This window comes from Heterocephalus glaber, unplaced genomic scaffold (genome assembly GCF_053883595.1).
Source record: "Heterocephalus glaber isolate CG9 unplaced genomic scaffold, H.glaber_assembly_v1.0 deba00001613, whole genome shotgun sequence".
Lineage (NCBI taxonomy): Eukaryota > Metazoa > Chordata > Mammalia > Rodentia > Bathyergidae > Heterocephalus > Heterocephalus glaber.
In genome coordinates this window covers 1,707,463-1,728,706 of record NW_028258384.1, presented here as the reverse complement: position 1 = coordinate 1,728,706, position 21,244 = coordinate 1,707,463, and the positions used below count along the sequence as shown (strand labels likewise).

Here is a 21,244-nt window from a genome sequence, read left to right as displayed (position 1 = left end):
TGTAGGAAAAGATTTTGTGAACAAAACCTCAGTTGTCAGTGAACTAGCTCAAACAATCAACAAATGGGATCTCTTCTTATTAAAAAGCTTCTGCACAGCAAGAGAAACCACCAGCAGTGGTGAAGAGAAAACCCACAATGTGGGAAAAAATCTTCACCTGCTCTTCCTCAGACAAAGGTCTACTATCTCGAATCTATAAAGAACTTAAAAAGATCAGACCTCCCCAATTTAAAGACCCAATCCAAAAATGGGCATCTGAAATGAACAGACATTTCTCAGACAAAGAGGTAGAAATAGCAAATAAATACATGAAAAAATGTTCAACATCACTGGTCATTCGAGAGATGCAAATGAAAACAATGCTGAGATTCCACTTCACTCCAGAAAGAATGGCTGCTATCATGAAATCCACCAATAACAAATGCTGGCGGGGCTGTGGGGAAAGAGAAACCCTGCTCCACTGCTGGTGGGAGTGTAGACTGGTGCAAGCACTGTGGAAATCAGTATGGAGATACCTCAAAGAACTAGGACTGGAAGTCCCATTTGACCCCGCTATTCCACTGCTGGGGATCTTCCCCAAAGAATTAAAAGAATCATACCACAGTGATATATGTGCACTCATGTTCATAGCAGCGCAGTTTGCGATAGCTAAAACTTGGAAACAGCCCAAATGCCCATCAACTGGAGACTGGATAAAGAAAATGTGGGTTTTTTATAAAATGGAGTACTACTCAGCCATAAAAAATGAGAAATTAGAGACATTTATAGCTAAGTGGATGCACATTGAGGCAATACTCTTAAATGAATTAAATAGGACACAGATGTGTACATACCAAATAGTTTCTCTGGTGTGAGAAACTGAAAGTGTAAATAAGGACTAAATGTATAATAGGTAATGTGAAATAGGAAGAAAGGGGGCAAAGGGGAAGGAAGTGGGAGGGCTAGGGGAAAGGATAGAAGGGAATGGGATTAATATGAGAAAATGGAAAAATAGGAACAAAATCTTTGTAAATAGGGAGGACTGGGGGGGTTGAAGGGAGGGCTGGGCAAGGGTGAAAAATAAGAACCAAGAGAGACTATGTAAAGGTGCAAATTTCCAATGGTGAATGTCATTATATTGTATACCTAAAATGTACCAATCATTAGAATGAATAATCAATGATGTAAAATAGGAAGAAAAGGTCCAAAGGGGTAGGGGTAGTGGGAGGGGCAAGGGAAAGAAAGAAGGGAAAGGAAAAATGATGAGAAATGGAAAAAATGGAAATAAAGTCTTTGTAAATAGGGAAGGGTGGAGGGCGTGAAGGGAGGGCTAGGAATGGGGAAAAAATAAGAACCAAGATGCATTATATATAGGTACAATTCCCAATGAGAAATGTAATTGTGTTGTATACCTACAATGTACCAATAAAAGAATTTAATACAAAAAAAAATTAAAAGGGATTGGTGGAGTAGAATAGGAAAAACAAAGCCATGATCCACTATGTTGTCTATACAAAACCCACTTTAAATATGTATTTTCAGGGAATGTGCTGGGCCTAAAATATCAATATCAAAGCTTAAATACTATATGACTCCAGTTATATAACTTCATTGAAATAAAAATATTACAGAGAGAGAAAACAAATTAGAGATTGTTGTTAGCAGTTAGAGATGGTAAGAGAATGGCCTGGGTGTGACTATAAGTGAATGGCACAAAGGAGATCTTTGTGGTGTTCCAATGGTTGTGTATCTTGATTGTGATGGTTTCAGGAATCTGCACATGATAACATGACAGAGGCCGGGGATTTAGCTCAGTGGTTCTGGTGCCTGCCTCGCAAGTGCAAGGTCCAGAGTTCAATCCCCAGTACCAAAAATAAAATGACATAGAACTATACACATGAATTATACTACTGCTATTTTCCTTGTTTTGATATGGTACTATTCATAGTTACATAAAGGCAAAGTGGGTGAAAGGTTCATGGAACCTCTCTAAGCTACCTTAACTATTTCCTGTGAATTAATAATTATTTCAAAATAGAATGTTTTAAAAATTAAACAGATTGGGGCCAGGGATTTAGCTCAGTGGTTCTGCCACCCACCTTGCAAGTGCAAGGTCCTGAGTTCGATCCGTGGTACCAAAAAAAGAATTAAATAGATTGATTTTTTTCTGGTATTAGGGATTGAATCCAGGGCCTCGTATATGCTAGCCAAGTTCTCTACCTCTAAACTATATCCCAAGCCCAAAGAAATTAATTTTTTGAAGTGACACTAAATACTATTTACATCATCTTGGACTATACAAATATACTTCCCAAGTCCAATCATCAGTTTTCATTGTATTGTAGATATTCAGAAGAGCTGAGCAATAGAGAATTCTAGTTATAGAATATCAATAAGATGATTTACTGAATTTAAGTATTTTTTCGCTTTGATATATAATTGAGGTGTTTTTTTTAATCTAGCCTGAGAGTCCAGGGACTTGGTTCAGTGATAGAGTGCTTGCCTAACGTGCATAAGTCCTTGGGTTCAACCCCCGGTACCACAGACACATACACACATCTGGCTCAAAGAAAAATATATACATATACCATAAATAAGATCTCAAAGTGGTATTTTCTGCTGTCCTGCCCCTTCCCCTTCCTTTTTGTGCTGAGTATGAAACCCAAGGCCTCACACATGTCAAGCACACTGTCACTGAGCTACAACCCCAGCCTTGCCCTCTTTTGAAAAATAACATCAAATTTAAAGGTATAATTTTTATATAGTAATATGCATGCTTTTTATATGTTCAGTTCCATGTAGGTATTTTTGGATGCTGGGGATTGAACTTAAACCCTTCACATGCTAAAGAGATGGTCTACCCAATGAGCCACACCCCCAAAAACAATGCCATCCCCACAAGCAACATATATAACATTTTCATCATCCCAAAAAGTTCCCTCATGCCCCTCTGTTGTCAATCCTCTCACCCATCTTCTCCACTGGCACTCACTGATTTTTCTATCTCCATAATTTTGCCTTTTCAAGAATTTCCTATCAATGGAGTCGTTTTGAGTTTGGTTTCTTTCATTTAGCATAATGCCTTTGAGAATTGTCCAAGTTGTTGTCTATATCAGTAGTTCATTTCTGTTTATTGCTGAACTGTATTTCACCACATTAATGTATACTCATTTATTTATTCACCAGTCAAAATATATTTGGGTTGCTGCCGGATTTTGGCAATTATAAACAAAGCTGCTATAACCATCTGGGTATGAAGATAAGTTTTCATTTATTTTGACTAAGTACCTAGGAATGGATGTCAGTGGGATATGGTATATGTAAGAAGTTGCCAAACAGTTTTTTAAAGAAAGTATACCATTTTGTAATACCACCAGCAGTGTATAAGATTTCCATTTTATTCACATCGTCCCTAGTACTAGATATTGTCATTTTTAAAAGCCTTTGTAGTGAGTATGAGACAGTATTCTGCTGTGATTTTAGTATGTATTTCTTAAATGATTAATCATGTTGAGCATCTTTTCACACACTTAATTGCTATTCATATCATGTGTGTGTGTGATGTCTATTCAAGTCTTTTGCCCATATTTCAAATTGGATTGTTTGCTTTGTTCTCACTGATTTTTTTAAATTAATTTTATTTATACCTTGATTCGTCTTTTTTCACCAGTTCCCTCCCCTCCCTTCAACTCTTCTTCCCCTCCTTATTTACAAAACTTTGTTTCCATTTTTTCCTTCTATAATTTTTTTACTTTTCCCTTTCTTCTTTTCACCCATTCCCCTTTTTACAGTTTCGTTGTTGTTGTTGTTCTGTTTTGTTTTTTGTTTTGTTTTGTTTTTGGTACCAGGGATAGAACTCTGGGCCTTGCACTTGCAAGGCAGGCGGTGGGACCACTGAGCTAAATCCCAGGCCCCTTACTGAGTTTTGAAAGTCAGATCACACCAGTCTCTTCCCAGATGTGTGCATTATAAATACTATCCCCAACCTATGGCCTAACTTTTCATTTTCATAACTTTTTCAAAGAGCAGAAGTTTTAAATTTCAATAAGTTCTAATGCATCAAAATTTTCTCTTATGGGTCATATTTTTAAATAAATATCTGTGAAACTTTTGCATAACCAAAGGTCAGAAAGAATTTTCTCATACTTTTTTCTAGAAGAACTATCATTTTACACTTAAATTTTGCATTTAAGTTTATTACTTATTTGGCATTGCTTTTGTATATGGTGTGATTATTAATATCTCCAAAATTCTTGTTGCATCTCATCCTCATTTTAACAAAACTTTTAGAAATGCACAGCAGAAATTTTAATCCCTATTTCACAGATGAGAAAATTGATTAGATAAGTGTTCTGTTATTTCTTTTCTTTTTTTTTTTTTTTTTTTTTTTTGGTACCGGGGATCGAACTCAGGTCCTCAGCTTGCAAGGCAGAAGCCAGAACCACTGAGCTAAATCCCCGGCCCATGTTCTGTTATTTCTTAAGCTCTGACAGCTGATAAGAAGTGAAATTATAATAAAAGGCCAGGTCTCTTGCTGTCCTGGGCCAATATTTTTGGAGGCAGGCAGCTAGGGATCAGGATGGGACCCCAGCAAAATGAAGATTCCAAATAGGGAGCTGAGAAACCTATTTGGCACCAAGGTACAAAACTAGGGCTAACCTTGTTCAGGATGCATTTCTCTGGCTTACTTGGGGCTCTACAATTGAAGACAGCCAGAAGATGACCTCAGAAGATGATAATATTTATAATGCACATCTGGCAAAAGACTGGTGTGAGTTGGCTCTCAAAACTTAGCAAGAAGAGGGTGGGGGAAAGGAAGGAAAGGAAAAAAGAGAAGAAAAGGAAAAATGGAAACAACTCTTTTGTAAATAAGGAAGGGAAGAGGGGAGAGGCAAGAGGACTGGGGAAGAAAGGGCCCTGCTCAGGTGACACTAAATGGTTTTTTGATGATAATGATGATGAGGACTTGGAATGTGTTTAGAGGAGAACTCTGAAAATAATTACAAAGTTTCAAATTAAAACAAAGAAGAAAAGTTAAGGGAACTAAAATACAGCTAGAAAAATAGGGTCAAGATGACAATAAAGTCTGGGCTTTGCTTCTGGGGAGCTGAGTGAGGGAAAATGGGCTGGAAGAATCTATGCAAGGCAGCAAATTTCTTCCTCCTTGGTTAGGATTGTTACAGGTTCTTTGCCTTTAAAGATAAAATAAACCTGTTTTCATTTGAGTTTGGAGTCAGGAATTTGCCAAACATGGGATCTGGTGAAGGATTTCCGCATGAGAGTTCCATGACTCTCTTACACAGTATCCTTAGAAATCTCTAGGTTGCCATCTGCTCTATATCCTGTATATATCTGCTCTATATCTATAGCCTCTTGGCAGGCTTTTGTCTGTGGCCTTCCCTGTTCCTTAGTCTTAGCAACTTCACAGTGTTGTTCCAGGGACTGAGACAAGCCCAACCATAGATCCTGAGAATTTATCCTCATGGTCCTTATCTGTGAATCCAAGTCCCTTGAAGGCCCTGTTAAATCTGATCCCAGGGCTAGAATATTCTGTTTTATACCTAGCCTCTGCTTGAACACCTCTCTGACCATCAGGGGCCAGCAGGCTGACAGTGCAGGCTAATGCAGTGCCCCTCTTACAGGCCAGAGAAGAACTGAAATGCCTACCACCAGCATTACCAGATACCACATTAAGCTACAGTGTCTTTGTGCTTCTTTTCTTTGCAGCATGGGTAGGAGCTCTCGCGATGGGTATGATCTTCTTCTGTTCTCCCATTGTGAGTATATTCACTGACCGTTTGGGCTGCCGAATCACAGCAACTGCAGGGGCTGCTGTTGCTTTCATTGGCCTCCATACCAGCTCCTTCACCAGGTAAGACTAGGGGTTTCTGGCTACTTCCCCAAGGCTGCAGATTGGCTTTATTTGGGAGCTTCAGCTAGGGACATTCTCCCCTGTGGCCATGACTGTGTGAGGCCCCCAAAGGATTCATGATCAAATGGAACTTATCTAGGTAGGGTTTGTAGAACACATTTTTAGGGAATGCCCTCAAAGAGGACCGAAGAGTTCCAAAGATTTGGGAGAAGCCTAAGACCAGTAGTTCACAGATCTGGGCCCAAGCCCAGTTTCAGCCACTGAAAGGCTATGGAACAATTGAAGTATACCATTCCATTCTCTGTGCCTCAGTTTTTTCTATCTGTAACATAAGAGGATTAGACCAGATAGTCTTTCCAGAACTCTTCAAGCTCTGCCATTCTATTCCCCTTCAATGTATCACACATCTCATGACCTTGCTTTCCCTCTCAGGACTGAAGTACTTGAGTCAACCCATGTAAACACCTAGCATTCCAAAATTCCAGAAGGAATCTTATGCTGAAAAAAAGAGGTCAGCTAAGCCCAAGGCTTTTTAGCATGTCTGCCCCTTTTCCAGTTATCTCTGGTTGCTGATGGAAGGATAACTTGGTATAAACTGATTCATATCTTGGGCATGAGAAGGATGTTTAACAATATTCCTCATTGAGGGACAGACCCAAAACCGAGCAACCTAGCAAGGTACAGACTAAACTCAAACCCTAATCCCACTGGTCCTACTGGCAGAAGTTGGTAGTGTTAGGCAAGGAACAGGCCACAGTTCATTTTCTGCTTTCCTGTCAGCCCTGCAAAAGCTGTGTATAGGTAGAGGAGAGAATAAAGACCCTACATCACAGCTGGAGAAATATGGGATTCCTAAAGAACTCCATTGACTTTCTGCCAGATCCTTTGTAAGTTATAGTATCTCCTATTGCCAGTCTGTTTAGGCTCATGTAGAAGAATGCTGGCCTGGAGACATGGAAATGGCCATAATGATATACCTGGAATGAGGGCAGAGCTAACTTTCCAGAGACTTGCTTTCTGAGCTTCACTCCCCAGAGAAGGGCCATGGATCTCTAGGTGTAAGGTTCCACTCACACTGCACAAATGATAATTGTGTTTTGCCTCAAGTAGGCTCTGTGATGGTAATCCAGCTTTCTTTATGACTTGAGCATTTCCAGCTGCCCATCCTGCCCTCCAGCAGAGCTCAGATTTGGCTTGTAATGGTTTCTTGGCTTTATCCTATCCAACTGTGACAGAGAAAGGAAAAGCCTTGTCCTGCCTGGAACCTGCTCAGTTCCCCCAGAGCAGCAGCTCCAAATCTTTTCAGGGCACCTCTAGTGGTCGACCTCATTTGCCCCCATCAAGCTAGTACCTGGTTTCTCATGGAAATGAGAAAGGCCTCAGAAGTACCTTCAGTCTCAGCACTACAAAGGCTTGTTGTTTGCGGCTGAGCAGAGCAACATGTAAACAAATTAGCAAAATATGAATTCCATTTCCTTTCCAAATGGGCCCAGTCACAGGAGGCACCACAGATGTGGTGTCTTCTAGCTCTCTTCTTTATGCATATTCATGTAATTGTTCTATTTTCCAACCCCTGACCCCTTGAGTACATTTGCTTTTTCTGTAAGAACATTTCCGGAGCCAAGACACTTTCTGGATGGTTTCACGTCCAGTGAATAAATGGTTCTACTTGTGGCTAGAGCTCCAAGTCATGCTTCCTATTGTTTCAAAGAGCACTCTGGGTTCCTTTGGATGACATGGAATAGGGCAAAGTACAGGTACTGCTGATGAGGCTTTGGCAAGCCTGCTCAGTGGCCTCCAGTTCTAGGGCCCAACTAGAAACACCATACAGTACCCTGAACTAAATCTCATGTTTTGCTATCACAGTCCCTTCTCTGAAGGTCTTGCTCCTCTCATTTAGATAAGGCCTCATCCCATGCCATTCCAATAGGGTACCTAAAGTCTCATGGGAGAGGCCCAAAGGAACTTGAGAAAAGAGAAGCAGCTAGCTTTATCTATGTGTTTCAAATGGAGACACTTGTTTGAAACCAAAACCCCTGCTCATGTTCAGTGAATACAGATGGAAAGCAATAGTGGCAGTTGCTATCTTGGAAACCTAACACCATATCATTTCTGTAGCATAGGCCCAGACCTTCAGTATGAAGACTGGATTTCTTTTTAGGGAAGAACTATTTGGCCTACAAGAGTACTGGGTAATTAAGTGGTCAGACAAGAACTATTTCAAAATATATGCAGGCATCAAAAAGAAAACAAAACTCTTTCCTGGGTTATGTCAATATTGTTCAAGGGCAAATAGCTGGCCAAGCTGACCTTCCCATGGTCTTTCCACTTCTGACATTTTGCCTTCTGTAACAGAGGTTTATGGCCACAGCAGGGCCTAAGAGTTTTAAGCCAGGATCTGTCTTACTTTGGTTGGCCCAAAACTTCTTTGAGGCTTCTTTTCCTGTCAAGCAGCCTGGCTACTCTGGGGAAACTAATCCATACCATGCCCAGCAACAGAGGCAGTATTCTGGAAACTAAAGAGAATTCTTACCTCAGGATACCATCCATGGAGATCATCTAGGGCCTGAGGGAAAGGTCTTGGGCTTTCTGGACTTTGGACATGGTTGAGGAGGGCATATCTCTGAAATTATGGGCCATTCTCTGAAATTTTAAGGGCTCTGAGCATAAAAAAAAACTAAAGAGCCTGTGGAGGTTCTCAGTCTTCCAGGATCTTGTCTCTTTGGAGAACTTTGCTATTACTTGGGGAAATGCTTTGGCCACCAGTCTACCCTACCCTGTCTACATGAGTAGTCTCTCCAAGGGCACTGACTTACTCCCCATAGCACCTCATCTAGCCTTTTCATAGGATGGTTCTGGCTTGCTTTCGAACAGTCTTTGATGGGGTGTCATGATGCATGTTAGAGTCACACAGACCTGGATTCAAGTCCAAATTTTGCTATTCCTCCATTATGTACATTGGGTAAATTACCTCACTGAGCCTGTTTCCCTATCTGCAAAATGTGGGTCAGAAGGCCCTATTCCTTGTCTGCTCTGAGGATCAGAGGCAAGAGAGGCTTTGGGTTAAGGGTGGAGGGTTGGAGGTCTCAGGAGGCTAAAAGGGGAAGCACATGGCTTGCTGATCAGGATGCTGAAGATAGTTTTTGATGTCTCTCCCACAGTTCCCTAAGCCTGCGCTACTTCACCTACGGGATACTCTTTGGTTGTGGCTGTTCCTTCGCCTTTCAGCCATCCCTCGTCATCCTGGGCCACTACTTCCAACGCCGCCTGGGTCTGGCCAATGGTGTTGTGTCTGCCGGGAGTAGCATCTTCTCCATGTCCTTTCCCTTCCTTATCAAAATGTTGGGGAATAAGATCAAGCTGGCCCAAACCTTCCAGGTGCTGAGTACCTTCATGTTTGTCCTTATGCTGCTTTCACTCACCTACCGGCCCCTCTTGCCCAGCTCCCAGGACACCCCAAGCAAGAGAGGTGTACGCACCTTGCACCAGCGCTTTCTGGCTCAGCTCAGGAAGTACTTCAACATGCGAGTTTTTCGCCAACGTACCTACCGCATCTGGGCCTTCGGGATTGCTGCTGCGGCCCTTGGCTACTTCGTTCCCTATGTACACCTGGTGAGGAAGACCAGTCTGGGCCTACCCCACCTGGCCTCAAGAAGCTGCCCTCAGTCTTCCTGGAGTTCAGGGGTGTGGGTGGAGAACACTGAAGGGCAAAGCTGAGAAGTTTGAAAAAACAAAGGAAACAGTAGTTGGAGATTACCAGAGAGGGAAAAGCATAGATCAAAGGAACCTTAGGGGAAGGTCCATGGACCACAGCTTCCATTACAGTAAAACATTTAGACAGATTTTTAGATGATGACCATAACTGTGATGCAAGAGATTGGCCCAGATGGTTCAAGACAAGATTTTCTAGAATTGTGCTCTGTGCAATGCCAGTCTTTATGGTCAAATTATTTTGTTTAGGAAATAATATACTACAACTCTGTAGCTTTATAATGCATAGTAATCTCTTTAAGGTACAAATACTACAGTAAAGAAACCTATTCAGTTGTGTTTAACCCAACATTCAGTGAACTTACAGAGCCGCAGAACTGTTAGTTCTATTCCCGCTGCTAGCTTCCATAAACTTTGTGTTTCTTAGAACACATTTTGGAAGAGTTAGTTGAAGTTGGTGGATCCTTCTCCCCTGGTGACCTGATGTTGCCCTAACCTGTCAGTTTTGGGTCAGGATGTGGGGAGAATGTAGAGGAACCCTTGGGGTTTTTTTCAGTTGTTAAGGCTATATTCTGTCCCATCAGGGCTTAGAGGGAGCTTAGAGATACCCATTCTCCTTGGCTGTTATCCCAGAAGCTTAAAATCCAGAGGGCCATGGGATAGGCAACTTTTTGAGATGTTAGAAGGAGGCAGAGAACTTGTACTGGAGCAGAGGTACAAGGGAGAGAGATACAGGAGATAGGGCTCTTTTCTCAGTCCAGAGAAGTGAGCAGTAAAGGTCCTGTATATGCCAACATTTAATCAGTCAGCTCCCCTTCCTCCTCCTGTTCTGGGTGTTCTGATGTTATGCTTTTCAGATGAAGTATGTTGAAGAGGAGTTCTTGGAAATCAAGGAGACCTGGGTGCTTTTGGTGTGTATTGGGGCTACCTCAGGCCTCGGGCGTCTTGTGTCAGGCCATATCAGTGACTCCATTCCTGGACTTAAGAAGATCTACTTACAAGTAAGTGTTACCTCCTGTCTACTGTATCTACCTCCTGCCACAGGTTATCCCCAGGCCTTGGGATAGAATGGTAGGGTATACCACTGCAGTGCCCTAGACCACAGATCTGGCATCAGCTTTGAGCAACCTGGAGAAGTCAATCAAATTCTCTGGGCCTTGGTATCCTTTGCTTTCAAACAAAGGCAATCATTCTTGTTATGCCTCCTTCACCAAAATGGAGCAAGTATCCTGAGTATACTGTAAAGTGTATATGGAACCTTTAGAATGTTTCACAGGAAATTTTTTATGTTAATAATGGCTCTCCACCTGAAAGCTCCTTCTGTGACTTGACCAAGGTCAACCTGAGGCCAAGAGTTAGACTAAGCCCACAGTAAATACTAATTTCATCACTACCACAGTAAGGACTTAACTTCATTGCTACCCTACACTCTGTGGGAACTCTTAGGTATCTGTAGTCTCTGTAGGTCACTGCCTCTCCTCTAGCTCCAGGCCCAGGTCCATCACATCTCATACTTCTAGAGCAAATTGCCATCAACCATTGGTTTTTAAAGACCTTCCTATCAGTGGACACCAAAAAAGTGCCAGAAAAGGTCAGATCTCACCAGATCTCTCCCTAGTTTTCACTTTTCCTCACTTGTTCAGTGACAATAATTCTTCCCTTTTCCTATGTCACTTTACAGGTGAGGATCAAAAAAATATGTATGTGTGACCAAGTTGTAATTCTTCTGACAGTGATGAAGTTTTCCTTATATCATGGGCAGTAGCCACATGGGTGCTTCAGAAGCCACTTTCTGTGAACTGGGCTCTTGTCTGGTTTGAGTACAGATTACTACTAAGAGTTGTCAATTTTGTGTACCTGACAGCAGTACTACCTTCCTGACTTAGCTCATGCATTTTGCTCCTACAGTTGGGTTTATCAATGTGCCAAGTGCAGAGCACGGTGGAGGGTCAAAGGCAATCACAGAGAGCAAGTAGTCACAAATAATCCATCTGGAAAGTAGTTGGTTTAGACTCATCTCCTAGAAAAGCCCTGAAACCATGTTCAAAGAACCCTGACTATACTCATACCAGGGATTTCTCCATCTCTGATGGCCTTAAGTACATTCCTAAGTACATTTCTAAGTACCCTCAGGAGTCTTGGATAAGGACGTGATTAATTTTTCCTGTTGTGCTTAACACTGTGTTAGTTTGCAAGAGCTGGTGAATCTGCTTTGTCAAAGCTGGGTGTGTCCATGTGGTCTTACCAAGTCCAACCTCCGGTTGCACTAAAGAAGAAACTGAAGGGCCAGGGATTTAGCTCAGTGGTTTCACCGCCTGCAATACAAGTGCAAGGACCCGAGTTTGATCCCTGGTACCAAAAAAAAAACAAAAACAAGAAGAAACTGAAGAAAAGCCTTCTCAGATAGTCATGATAGAGCTGAACTCTTATGCAACACCCTTATATTCCACCTTACCCTAAATGATGGATGACAGAGCCAAGGCTCAGAGATAAGTGACTTGTCCAAGTACAAACCCAGAGACCATGATTGAGATAAACCAATTAGGAATTTTTGAATCCCTGTGCAAATATCAGAAGAACTGGGTGGCTTTTTGCATAAGAGTATATGTGCTCTCCCAGCCTGTTTTGCTTGACCCTCACAGATATATCTTCCTGCCACGGGGTTTGAGAAATCAGGATAATCTGGCATCAAGCCAGGACTTTATCTTGTGGCAAGGCAACAGCCTCTGCCTAGCCATATAGTTCATGTGCTTCTCATCACAGTTGATAGGAGAGGGGTAGGGTCCAAGCAGCTTTTGCTTTCCATTGTGCAGCAGGAGTTCCAAGGCACAGGTAGGCATAACTAGTTAGAAACCGAGCTAGGCAAAAATCCAGTGTTTCTGCTAACTTTCCCTGCCCACTATCTGGTCCTGCTCTTTTTCCTTACTCTTACTTGACCTCATTTTACCCTTAGAAAAATATCAAATAATCTTAGAATATTATAAATGAAACATATAATCATCAACTTGTAGTCCAGCTCTCTCATTTTATAAATTGATTGTACAGGCCAAGAGAAGAAGAGAATGGATGAACTTTTCCTTTCTCTTGCATTTCTCAAGATACTTCATCACAGGAATTGACTTCTTTTCTCCCTGGGTCAGATGCATGAGTACAGGCCTGGGAGAGGAAAGGAGGTACACAGCCTGTAGTTCTGAAGAGCCATGCACTGGAGCAGTGGTAGCAAACCTATGGCACATATGCCACGGCAGACTGTTATCACTGAAAGCTCTAAAAGGTTCACCATCACTCCATGAGACCTTGTGGTTCCTACTATTGGTAAAGACAGGTACAAGTGGCATCTAGCTGCAGCACAGTCTGTTGGAAAAGAAAGTAATCCCGTCCTTGTCCAATACACCTCTGATATTTAGGAAAGCATCTAGATCCATCAGAAACAGAAATTCCTGCTGTGAATTTAGTGAAAGTCCCCTTGGAAGTGCTTTCAGGGATTTCCTGGGAGATAAACTTTCAAGATAGCCTCACTGTGAACCACTTCTTGAGGCCAGATTTTCAGTTCCAATGATTTTTTTTAAATTTCTAAATCTTAGCAATGCATCATGGAGGATGTTAAAAGGCAACTAGATACAATGAGTTAGCAATTAGAACTGATTAAAATCAGTTAATTGGATTCTTTGTGTTATATAAATGCTGTTAACTCTTAATTTCCATAACAATCTTGTTCGATAGGTGGATCTGGTTTCATTACATAGTTGTGTGTGAATTTCCTAAAGGAGAAACTGAGATGCCTCGGTTCTTATTCCTAGCCTCTGTCTAGCTATGTCAAAACAGCCTGGGCAAAGTTCAAAGTTCCCCCAACAAAGAGATGTCCTCAGATGGCATTCCTCAGATGACATTATCCTTCCCCAAAACCAGTTGATCAATCTAACAAACCCAGCATCAGCAACAACACAGAAAATCTTTAGAGCCTAAAGAAGACTTGACTCCAACTCCTTCCATGTATTTAGGTAAATTATCCTGCTTATTGGCCAACCAGGAATTATTGGGAAATCCTTGGCCCTCTTAAGGCCTTAGTAAACAGATCAGGTCTTATCCCTGGCCCTGAGATGAACTTGCTCTGCCGGCAGAAAGAGTTGGATGGAAAATAAATGGGGGAGGGGGGGGTTCCTTTCTCTGCCTACAGCCCAGATCTTCAGTCTAGCTCACAGGCAGATTGTACATAACCTTAATCAAAAGATCTGCTGTGGGGCTGGGGATTTAGCTCAGTGGTTCTGCCGCCTGCCTCACAAGCGCAAGGACCCGAGTTGGATCCCCAGTACCAAAAAAAAAAAGATCTGCTGTGTTTCCAGTGTCTATTATCCCTGTTGAGGGTGGAAAACAGTCTCTGGAAAGACAGTTTGTTTTGGAGTCATTTTTCTCAGCCCCCCTAAAAAACCCAGTGGCTAATCAGTGCTCCTGGGCTGGCTACAAGCTCCCTAGATACCCTCTTACTAGCTTGGTTCCCCTGAAAGTCCCCTCTTTGTCTTCTGGGGTGTCCAGCCAAGCCCAGGGGCCCCTAGAGCCATGTTAGGATGTCTGATGAAGATGATGTGTCCCATTTCTCAAAGCATAAGGAACCTGGGTGAACTCCCAATGGTCTTTTTCCTAAATCTACCCCCACAAAAATGGGCTTCACCTCCTCCCCATTTTAGGAAGCTGTACCTTCCACTGTTAGTCCCCAGCTAATCATCACTCAAGCCATCCTCACCTCCTCCCTTTCCTTTTTCCACACCTTACTTGGTTCTGAGAACATCAATATGTTCTGAACCCAGGCCCTGATCTCTGGGGCAGCCAGAGGATCAGAAAGCAAAAACAGCAATTCTCTTTATCTCTGGATCGATTGTAAAGATAAACTTACTGAGGCCAGGGTCCATGCCCTCATTTTTAAAAAAAAATCTTGTTATATTCAGTTAAGTAGGGGCTCTCTTAAAGACTGAATCTTTCACTGCAATAAGTCTTGCAGTGAAGGGTTTAAGTAACTATTTAGTCCAACTGCTCTCTCTGACCCTGACACCCCACACCCCCTGCCTCATTTTACAGATGGTAAAAATGAAAATCTGAGAAAGGAGATGCCATTTGTTATGTGATCTTGAATGGCCAGTAAAACATGACCTTGGCCCCTTGTTCCTCTAGGTCCTCTCCTTCCTGCTCCTGGGTCTGATGTCCATGATGATTCCCCTGTGCCGGGACTTCGGGGGCCTCATTGTTGTCTGCCTCTTCCTGGGCCTGTGTGATGGATTCTTCATCACCATCATGGCCCCCATCGCATTTGAGCTAGTGGGCCCAATGCAGGCCTCACAGGCCATTGGCTACCTCCTAGGCATGATGGCCCTACCAATGATTGCTGGACCCCCAATTGCAGGTAAGGCTGGTTTCCAGAGAGGGCATCAGTCAGAGAGTCTGTTTTCCCTGGGCTCTGCATCTGAGTACCTCTGCTTGAGGCCCCTTTTCCTCTTATTTTCTGTGTAAGCAACCTTATCATTGCATGAAACTCCTTATCACTAGTAGTAGAAGAGATTGAATACAGTTGAATACATTGAATACACAGACATTGATTCATTTGGGGGATGGGTTTCCATGGCTATATATCTTGCACTGGGATTTTACTATAGAGTATGGCTCCTTCCAGCAGAGTAGAGAGAAAAATGAGTTTGGCCTTCTTGACTGTTCTATTGATTCATGCTTTCTTGCTCTCTCCTTAGTCAAGTGATTATTTTCAAAGTAGTTGGGTAAAAGAACTGAGAAGAGAGAAAGTGGGCCCTGCTTTTGTTAAAATTTAGAGACAGCCTCCTCTTCTTCCTTGTCTACCAGCTTTGAAACTGAGCCTGTAGAAGAGATTTGATTTAGGAAACACTCCAGGACTGAGCCAGTGAGACTCATCTCCAATGAGTAGCAGGCAGTGTTGAAATACTGTCTTTCAGCACCCCTCATCCACCCTGCCAGAAAGGCATTGTTGGTATCCCAGGGAATATAAGAAATAGGAAAACCAATGAAAATAGAACTTCATTTACTTTCTAGGGATTTATTACAAACATTGATTCATGAAGTATCCTCCCTTAGGCTGGTCAAATGGGCTAAATCAACAAACACTCCTTGAACACCATTTATGTGTGAAGTTTTATGAGAGCATCGTGTGACAGTCACAAAGCTTTCACTCAGGCTCTTGTGCAACAGACATACTCCTTACTTGGGGAAGAAAGCTTCTTCCCTGCTCCTGATCCCAATAGGACCCCAGCATCCACAACTCTTTCTATTTTGCTTACTTCCTGAATAAACAAAAGCCCAGGGCCTTCTTGCCTTTCCTGGGTAGTGTTTCTGGGCTTATCCCAATAGGATCCCAATAGGACCCCAGCATCTACAACTCTTTCTATTTTGCTTACTTCCTGAATAAGCAAACTCCCAGGGCCTTCTTGCCTTTCCTGGGTAGTGTTCCTGGGCTTATCCTCCCTATGTGGTACCTCATATTAGCTTCTGGAGATGAACAGAGGAGGTCCTGCATCCCGTGGTCAACATATCTATGGTATTGGTAGCTTGGAGGAACCCAGAAGGCCCAATCATATCTGTAATGGGGAGAAAGACATATACCTACAATTTCTTCTTAGGGCAATTGGAGTTTCAGAGAAAGGGAACTCAGAGAAAAAATAAACAGGAACTCAGTTGAATTGTTCCACAAGAACAATATAGAGGTGGGGCAGGGTAGGGAGAATAGCACTGTGTACCAAGACAAAGCTTGGCCATCTTCTGTGAAGTTCTTTTATACTAGGTTTCCTCCTAACTCCATGCAGAGGAGTGACTGGAAGGTAGTGTAGCTTGATGAAAATCACAAATGTAGAATCAAGAGAAGCCTCATTAGCTTCTTTCATAATGAACATTCACCTCAAGGGCCTGTGGGCCCATTACCTTCCTTGAAGGTGAGGGAGCTTCTGAGTCAAGCCAGTGAAGGTTAAGAGTCTCTAAATAGGCACTGGTAGAGCCCCTAGAAGAGGCAGACAGTACCTTTGGGTGGCAAAGCAAAGCTGAGCTTGACTTGTGTTTCTTCTCTCTTTCAGGCCTACTCCGCAACTGTTTTGGGGATTACCATGTGGCTTTCTACTTTGCCGGTGTGCCCCCCATTATTGGGGCTGTAATCCTCTTCTTTGTTCCTCTGATGCATCAAAGAATGTTCAAGAAAGAGCAGAGGGATTCCAGCAAGGATAAGATGTTGGTCCCTGACCCAGACCCCAATGGGGAGCTGCTGCCCGGCTCCCCCACCCCTGAGGAACCTGTCTAATGCCTTTTTCTTGATATTGTGTGCTCCTTCTCAGCCCTTCTTCTTCAACCCACCCTGCTCGGCATTTACATTTTTGCCACCAGCACACTTGTTCCCAAACCTGTGCACATAGCATTTCAGCCACCTGACCATCCCCTTGGAACCAAAGCTCTAGGTGTTCCACATTCAACCAAATTCTCCCCATGAATGCCTTTAACTTTCCAGGGCCCTTCTCCCAGGATCTGGGCAAGCTTGGGATTGCCTTCTGGCCTTTGGAATCACTCCACATACTTTCTGGTCCCTGAGGGAGGAGGATGCAACCTCCTGGCCTTAGCTTGTTATCACCCTATAAAATCAGCTGCCAAAGGTGCTCTGTGCCCCCAGGAGCCTAGTGGGGGATATCCAAATTTCTATTTGTTAAAAGTTCATTTCCATCTGTCCTTGGGAACCATTTAGGAGTGGGGGAAGGGAAGCAAAACTGACACAAGTAGCCCTGTTTAGCATCAGAGTTCCTGAGGCTGTGGCTTGCCAAGAGCTGTGTACAGGGGATATCCCCATGTTACCATTGGTTAAAGTCTGCTTCTCTCTTCTTTTTACTTTTCCTCTACTGCCTTTTCTCCATTCTCTTTCCCTTCTATTTCTTTTTATGACTGCCATAGACACATAGGTGCTTGGAGAAAAGAAAGACCCAGAGTTTGGGCCAATCAGCCTCATCTTGGCCCAGTCCACCCCTAACACTAGAATTAATCTCACTCATCTCAGGCTGAGCCACATCTCACTTTTGGGCTCAAGGTGATATAATCATAGACTGGAAGAGTAAAATATCACATGAGGAAGGGACTTTAGAGCATAAAGTTCCATGCTCCACTCAGTGATTTTTACAGATTTCCAAAACCAATGCATTAACCTGAAAGCCTTCCCATCTCCTTACACTCGTATCTACCTGTCAAACTGTGAAGAAACTCCTTTCATCTCAGCAAGAAGAGAACTGATGATAGTGAGCTGGCATGGTGAGGGGAGATATAGTGGTTGTAAACATGGTGGAGTGGAGGACTCCATCTCTCAATTTTTATGACAGGTCAATATTTCCACCTGGGCCAGGCTAAGAAATGGACTATTTTAGGAAAAACCTCATTCTGACCCTGGATCTCAAATAGGTACATGCAACAGCCACATAAGGGTTAGACAATTTCTTTTAGGAAGGGGGAGCCTCCTTAGGCTTTACCACTGAGCACGTTCCCTCATGCTGGGCATCCTGAGCCACTCTGCTTAGTGTGCATTAAAGGTACCAGGAAAAGTAAATTCTGGACCACCTTCATCCCTCTGAACCAGGTGCCAGATGCTTCTCTATATCCAGGCTATGGACAACAGTCTTATTGAAGAACATTCCAAGTACCCGTAGCTAGGGGCTAGAGGGCACTGCCAGGCTGTGTCCAACTAGCACAGCTTACCTCATTACTCTCTTTCCTTACTTTGTCTTTGTGTCTCTTTCTTCCTCTTCTTGCCTTTCATTGTTGTATTCCCATCACCCAACCTTTCATCAACTTTTTGCCAGGAATCCCTGGCTGTCATATGAAGTCAACAGTAAATTGTCACCCCAAGCCAAGGTCATCCTGGGGCCAGGAGGATGAGGCTTCCCAAAGGCGCTCCAGAAAACACAATCATCCCCACACATGAGTTTATCTGTCACAAATAGGCAAGTGGGGCATGGTAGGCCTTTGATGGTTTCATTCAAGGCCAAAGTCCTGAGTTCCCCTCCAGTAGTTCAAGTCCACCTCTTATCAACTCCCCAAAGAAAAACCCACTGATTCTTAATTCTGTGGGTAGGAAGGGGCCTAGTTACTAGCTAGTCTGCTCAAACTGTAGTGGAACAGGAAGAGATGGGACCCAGAAGACCTGTAACTTCCAGGAAAAACCACTGAAAATACTGGAGCAACAATGCCCCTGCTTCCATTTCTCCCTGTCCCACCACCACGGAGTCCCTAGAGGGCGGTTCCACAGGGCCTCCTTTTGTTGGTCCCGGCTGGTTACTTCTTAAGAATCAGGCTGCCACCCACTTCTCTCCAAATGAAGGAATGACATTCACAGATCCCAAATCTGCCCATTCAGATGTCACATAACATTGGCAGGGTGTCAGTTTACTTCTTCCACACATGTCCATGTGCATGTACGGGCTTGTATGCTTTTGGAGAGAATGTTAGTTGGCAAAAGCAGCACAGTATTAATATTTAGAGTAGGATGCAGCCTCTTATGCACCTCAGTTACATTTAGGAGAATGAACAAAAATTTTGGAATTTAAGACCTGGAACATTTAAATTCTCAAGGGGTTTGGAACAAAATAAACAGATCTAAAAGTCTGGTTTGGGTACGGATGTTGCCTACAAGGGTGAAATGGTCTTAACCTGGTTAACACCAGGAAGTTTGGCTTTAGAACTGAAGCCTCGTTCCAAAGCAAATTTCTGCCAAAGCAAATTTCCCTGTGAGAGCAGACAATGGAAGAAGACCAATACAAGGGTTTGGGGTTGAGTGGACAATCTGAGATTGAAATTTTTAGGGAGCTCTGAAGTGGAAAACTGATGACTTTATAATATGAGAAAATGATTACTGGTTGAGTTGGAAAAGAGGCATTGCCAGAGCTATCACCTTGCTACAAATGTGCCACACTGAAAATTGACAAAGGCCTTAGCAATAATACAATTCAACCCTCTCTCTCTCCTTTTATGTTATTGGTGGAGAATCTGAAAGTATTAGTATAGCTGGGTTACATATGCTACAATAACAGCGTGGAGTGGAGGGTGATATAGGAGAGAGACCTGCAAAAAATGACAAAGCACAAGTAATCTTGGAGTCCCCCTTGTCCACATTGTGCATTTTATTAAAGTTGAAAAACTGAGGCCTAGAGATAGGAAGGGAATGCTATGGAATCACATAGCTCATCAGTGACATAACAAGCTTAGACTTGAGTTCAGGTGACTGACTTCCAGCCTACTTCAAATCCCTTGTTTTACATGTGAAGAAACCAGCCCTAAAAGGGAAAAGCGATTCACTCACTTCATTAAACAACCATATAGAAAGCCCATTTCCAAAAGGGTGTCAGCAGGACTAGCTCTGAGAAAAAAATTAAAGCTGAGCAAAGTCTAACTTTCAGCATACCCCATATCTTCATGATTACCTTCACTCCTGACCTTATGATTACATTCACTGCCAACTAACATATATTTTTGGTAATTTTTGTCCCTGTCACTCTAGGCCTTCAGGTAGCCTTGGCCTTAGAGACCTGGTTCCACCAACTGCCCTTCCACTCCCAACAACCCAAGAGGTACAAGTAAAGCCCATCCCTCTGGGTGTGCACTGGGCAGGGCAGGGATAAAGAGAAAGGATCAGTTTCCTTTCAGAGAGGGTGGTTTACCATCTCTGCTAGGTCATTTCTCCTCACTCAGTTCAGATACCTTCAGGTGGCAGGAGTCCTCATCTCCTCCCACGGAGGCTAGTTATTCTGTCCTGCTGCTAGCTCCCAGGCTCTTCCACCCAAAGACTGCTGACCCCCTCAGTCCCTCCCCCCAGCAGCCCCAGGGTACAGTCTATGCTTGATCATTCAGGATCTTTAGATTTCAAAGCTGTGAAATCCCATCATTTTTGTGAGTATAGGGTCTCCTCCAGGGCTTTTTCACATCTGAAAAGGCAGCCGGCAGCTTCACGCAACTTCTTCACAATTAGCAAAGCAGGCCAACTGACAGGGATTATAAATCCCCAGCACCTAACAGTTTGTGCCTGGAAAGGGTGAATAACCAAAAGAGACCTGGAAGCAAGTTCAGAAACTCTAAAGCTAAAATGTAGCAGAGACCCCAGAAGAACTAGAAAAGGAATTAGATACCCAGATCCCAAAGGGGTTGAGGAGGCTGTGCTTCAAAGGCCATGCTGATTCCTGCTGTTCAGCTCTCTAGTGGTCACCAGAAGCAGAGCGTCAGATCTGGTTACCAAGTCCTTTCAGCAAAATCTCTTAGCCACTACTGTATGTCAGGCACTCTGAGAGGAACCAGGGACTTCAGGAATGACACAATCAGAATTAGAGACAACAGTGAGAAGAATAAGAATCTGTAATATCTTCTTTCCAAGGTATCTTTTCCTCCTCTGGACCGCAGTGGCCTGGAGTACATGTACCTCCTCTGCCCTGAGACAGGACAAGGGGCCACCACACCCTCACTGAGACACAGAGGGCTGCATCCCCTGCCCACCTTCACTCCCTGGAGACTGTGCTCCCAGGGGCCGGAGTCGTCTGGAAGAACAATGCAGGCCTCAGTGTCGGTTTCCTGCTGAGCCTGGGTCAGATAAAATTAGCCCACTGCTCACATCTAACAAATGTCAGAGCCCGCCGTCCTGGGGGGCGGGGCGCACAGTCA

At 43.3% G+C, this 21,244-nt stretch overlaps 1 protein-coding gene across 1 annotated transcript in view; it reads left to right on the top strand.

The window, feature by feature from the left end:
- Slc16a2 (solute carrier family 16 member 2) overlaps positions 1-19,201 on the top strand; it is a 211,733-nt gene extending 192,532 nt beyond the window's left edge. Inside the window, exons 2-6 of the mRNA XM_004867500.4 lie at positions 5,707-5,851; positions 9,013-9,463; positions 10,420-10,563; positions 14,729-14,957; positions 16,645-19,201. Coding sequence (XP_004867557.1) covers positions 5,707-5,851; positions 9,013-9,463; positions 10,420-10,563; positions 14,729-14,957; positions 16,645-16,865 — 1,190 coding nt within the window. The 3' untranslated portion in view covers positions 16,866-19,201. The remainder of the gene's footprint in view (positions 1-5,706; positions 5,852-9,012; positions 9,464-10,419; positions 10,564-14,728; positions 14,958-16,644) is intronic.
- Positions 19,202-21,244: the final 2,043 nt, after the last annotated feature.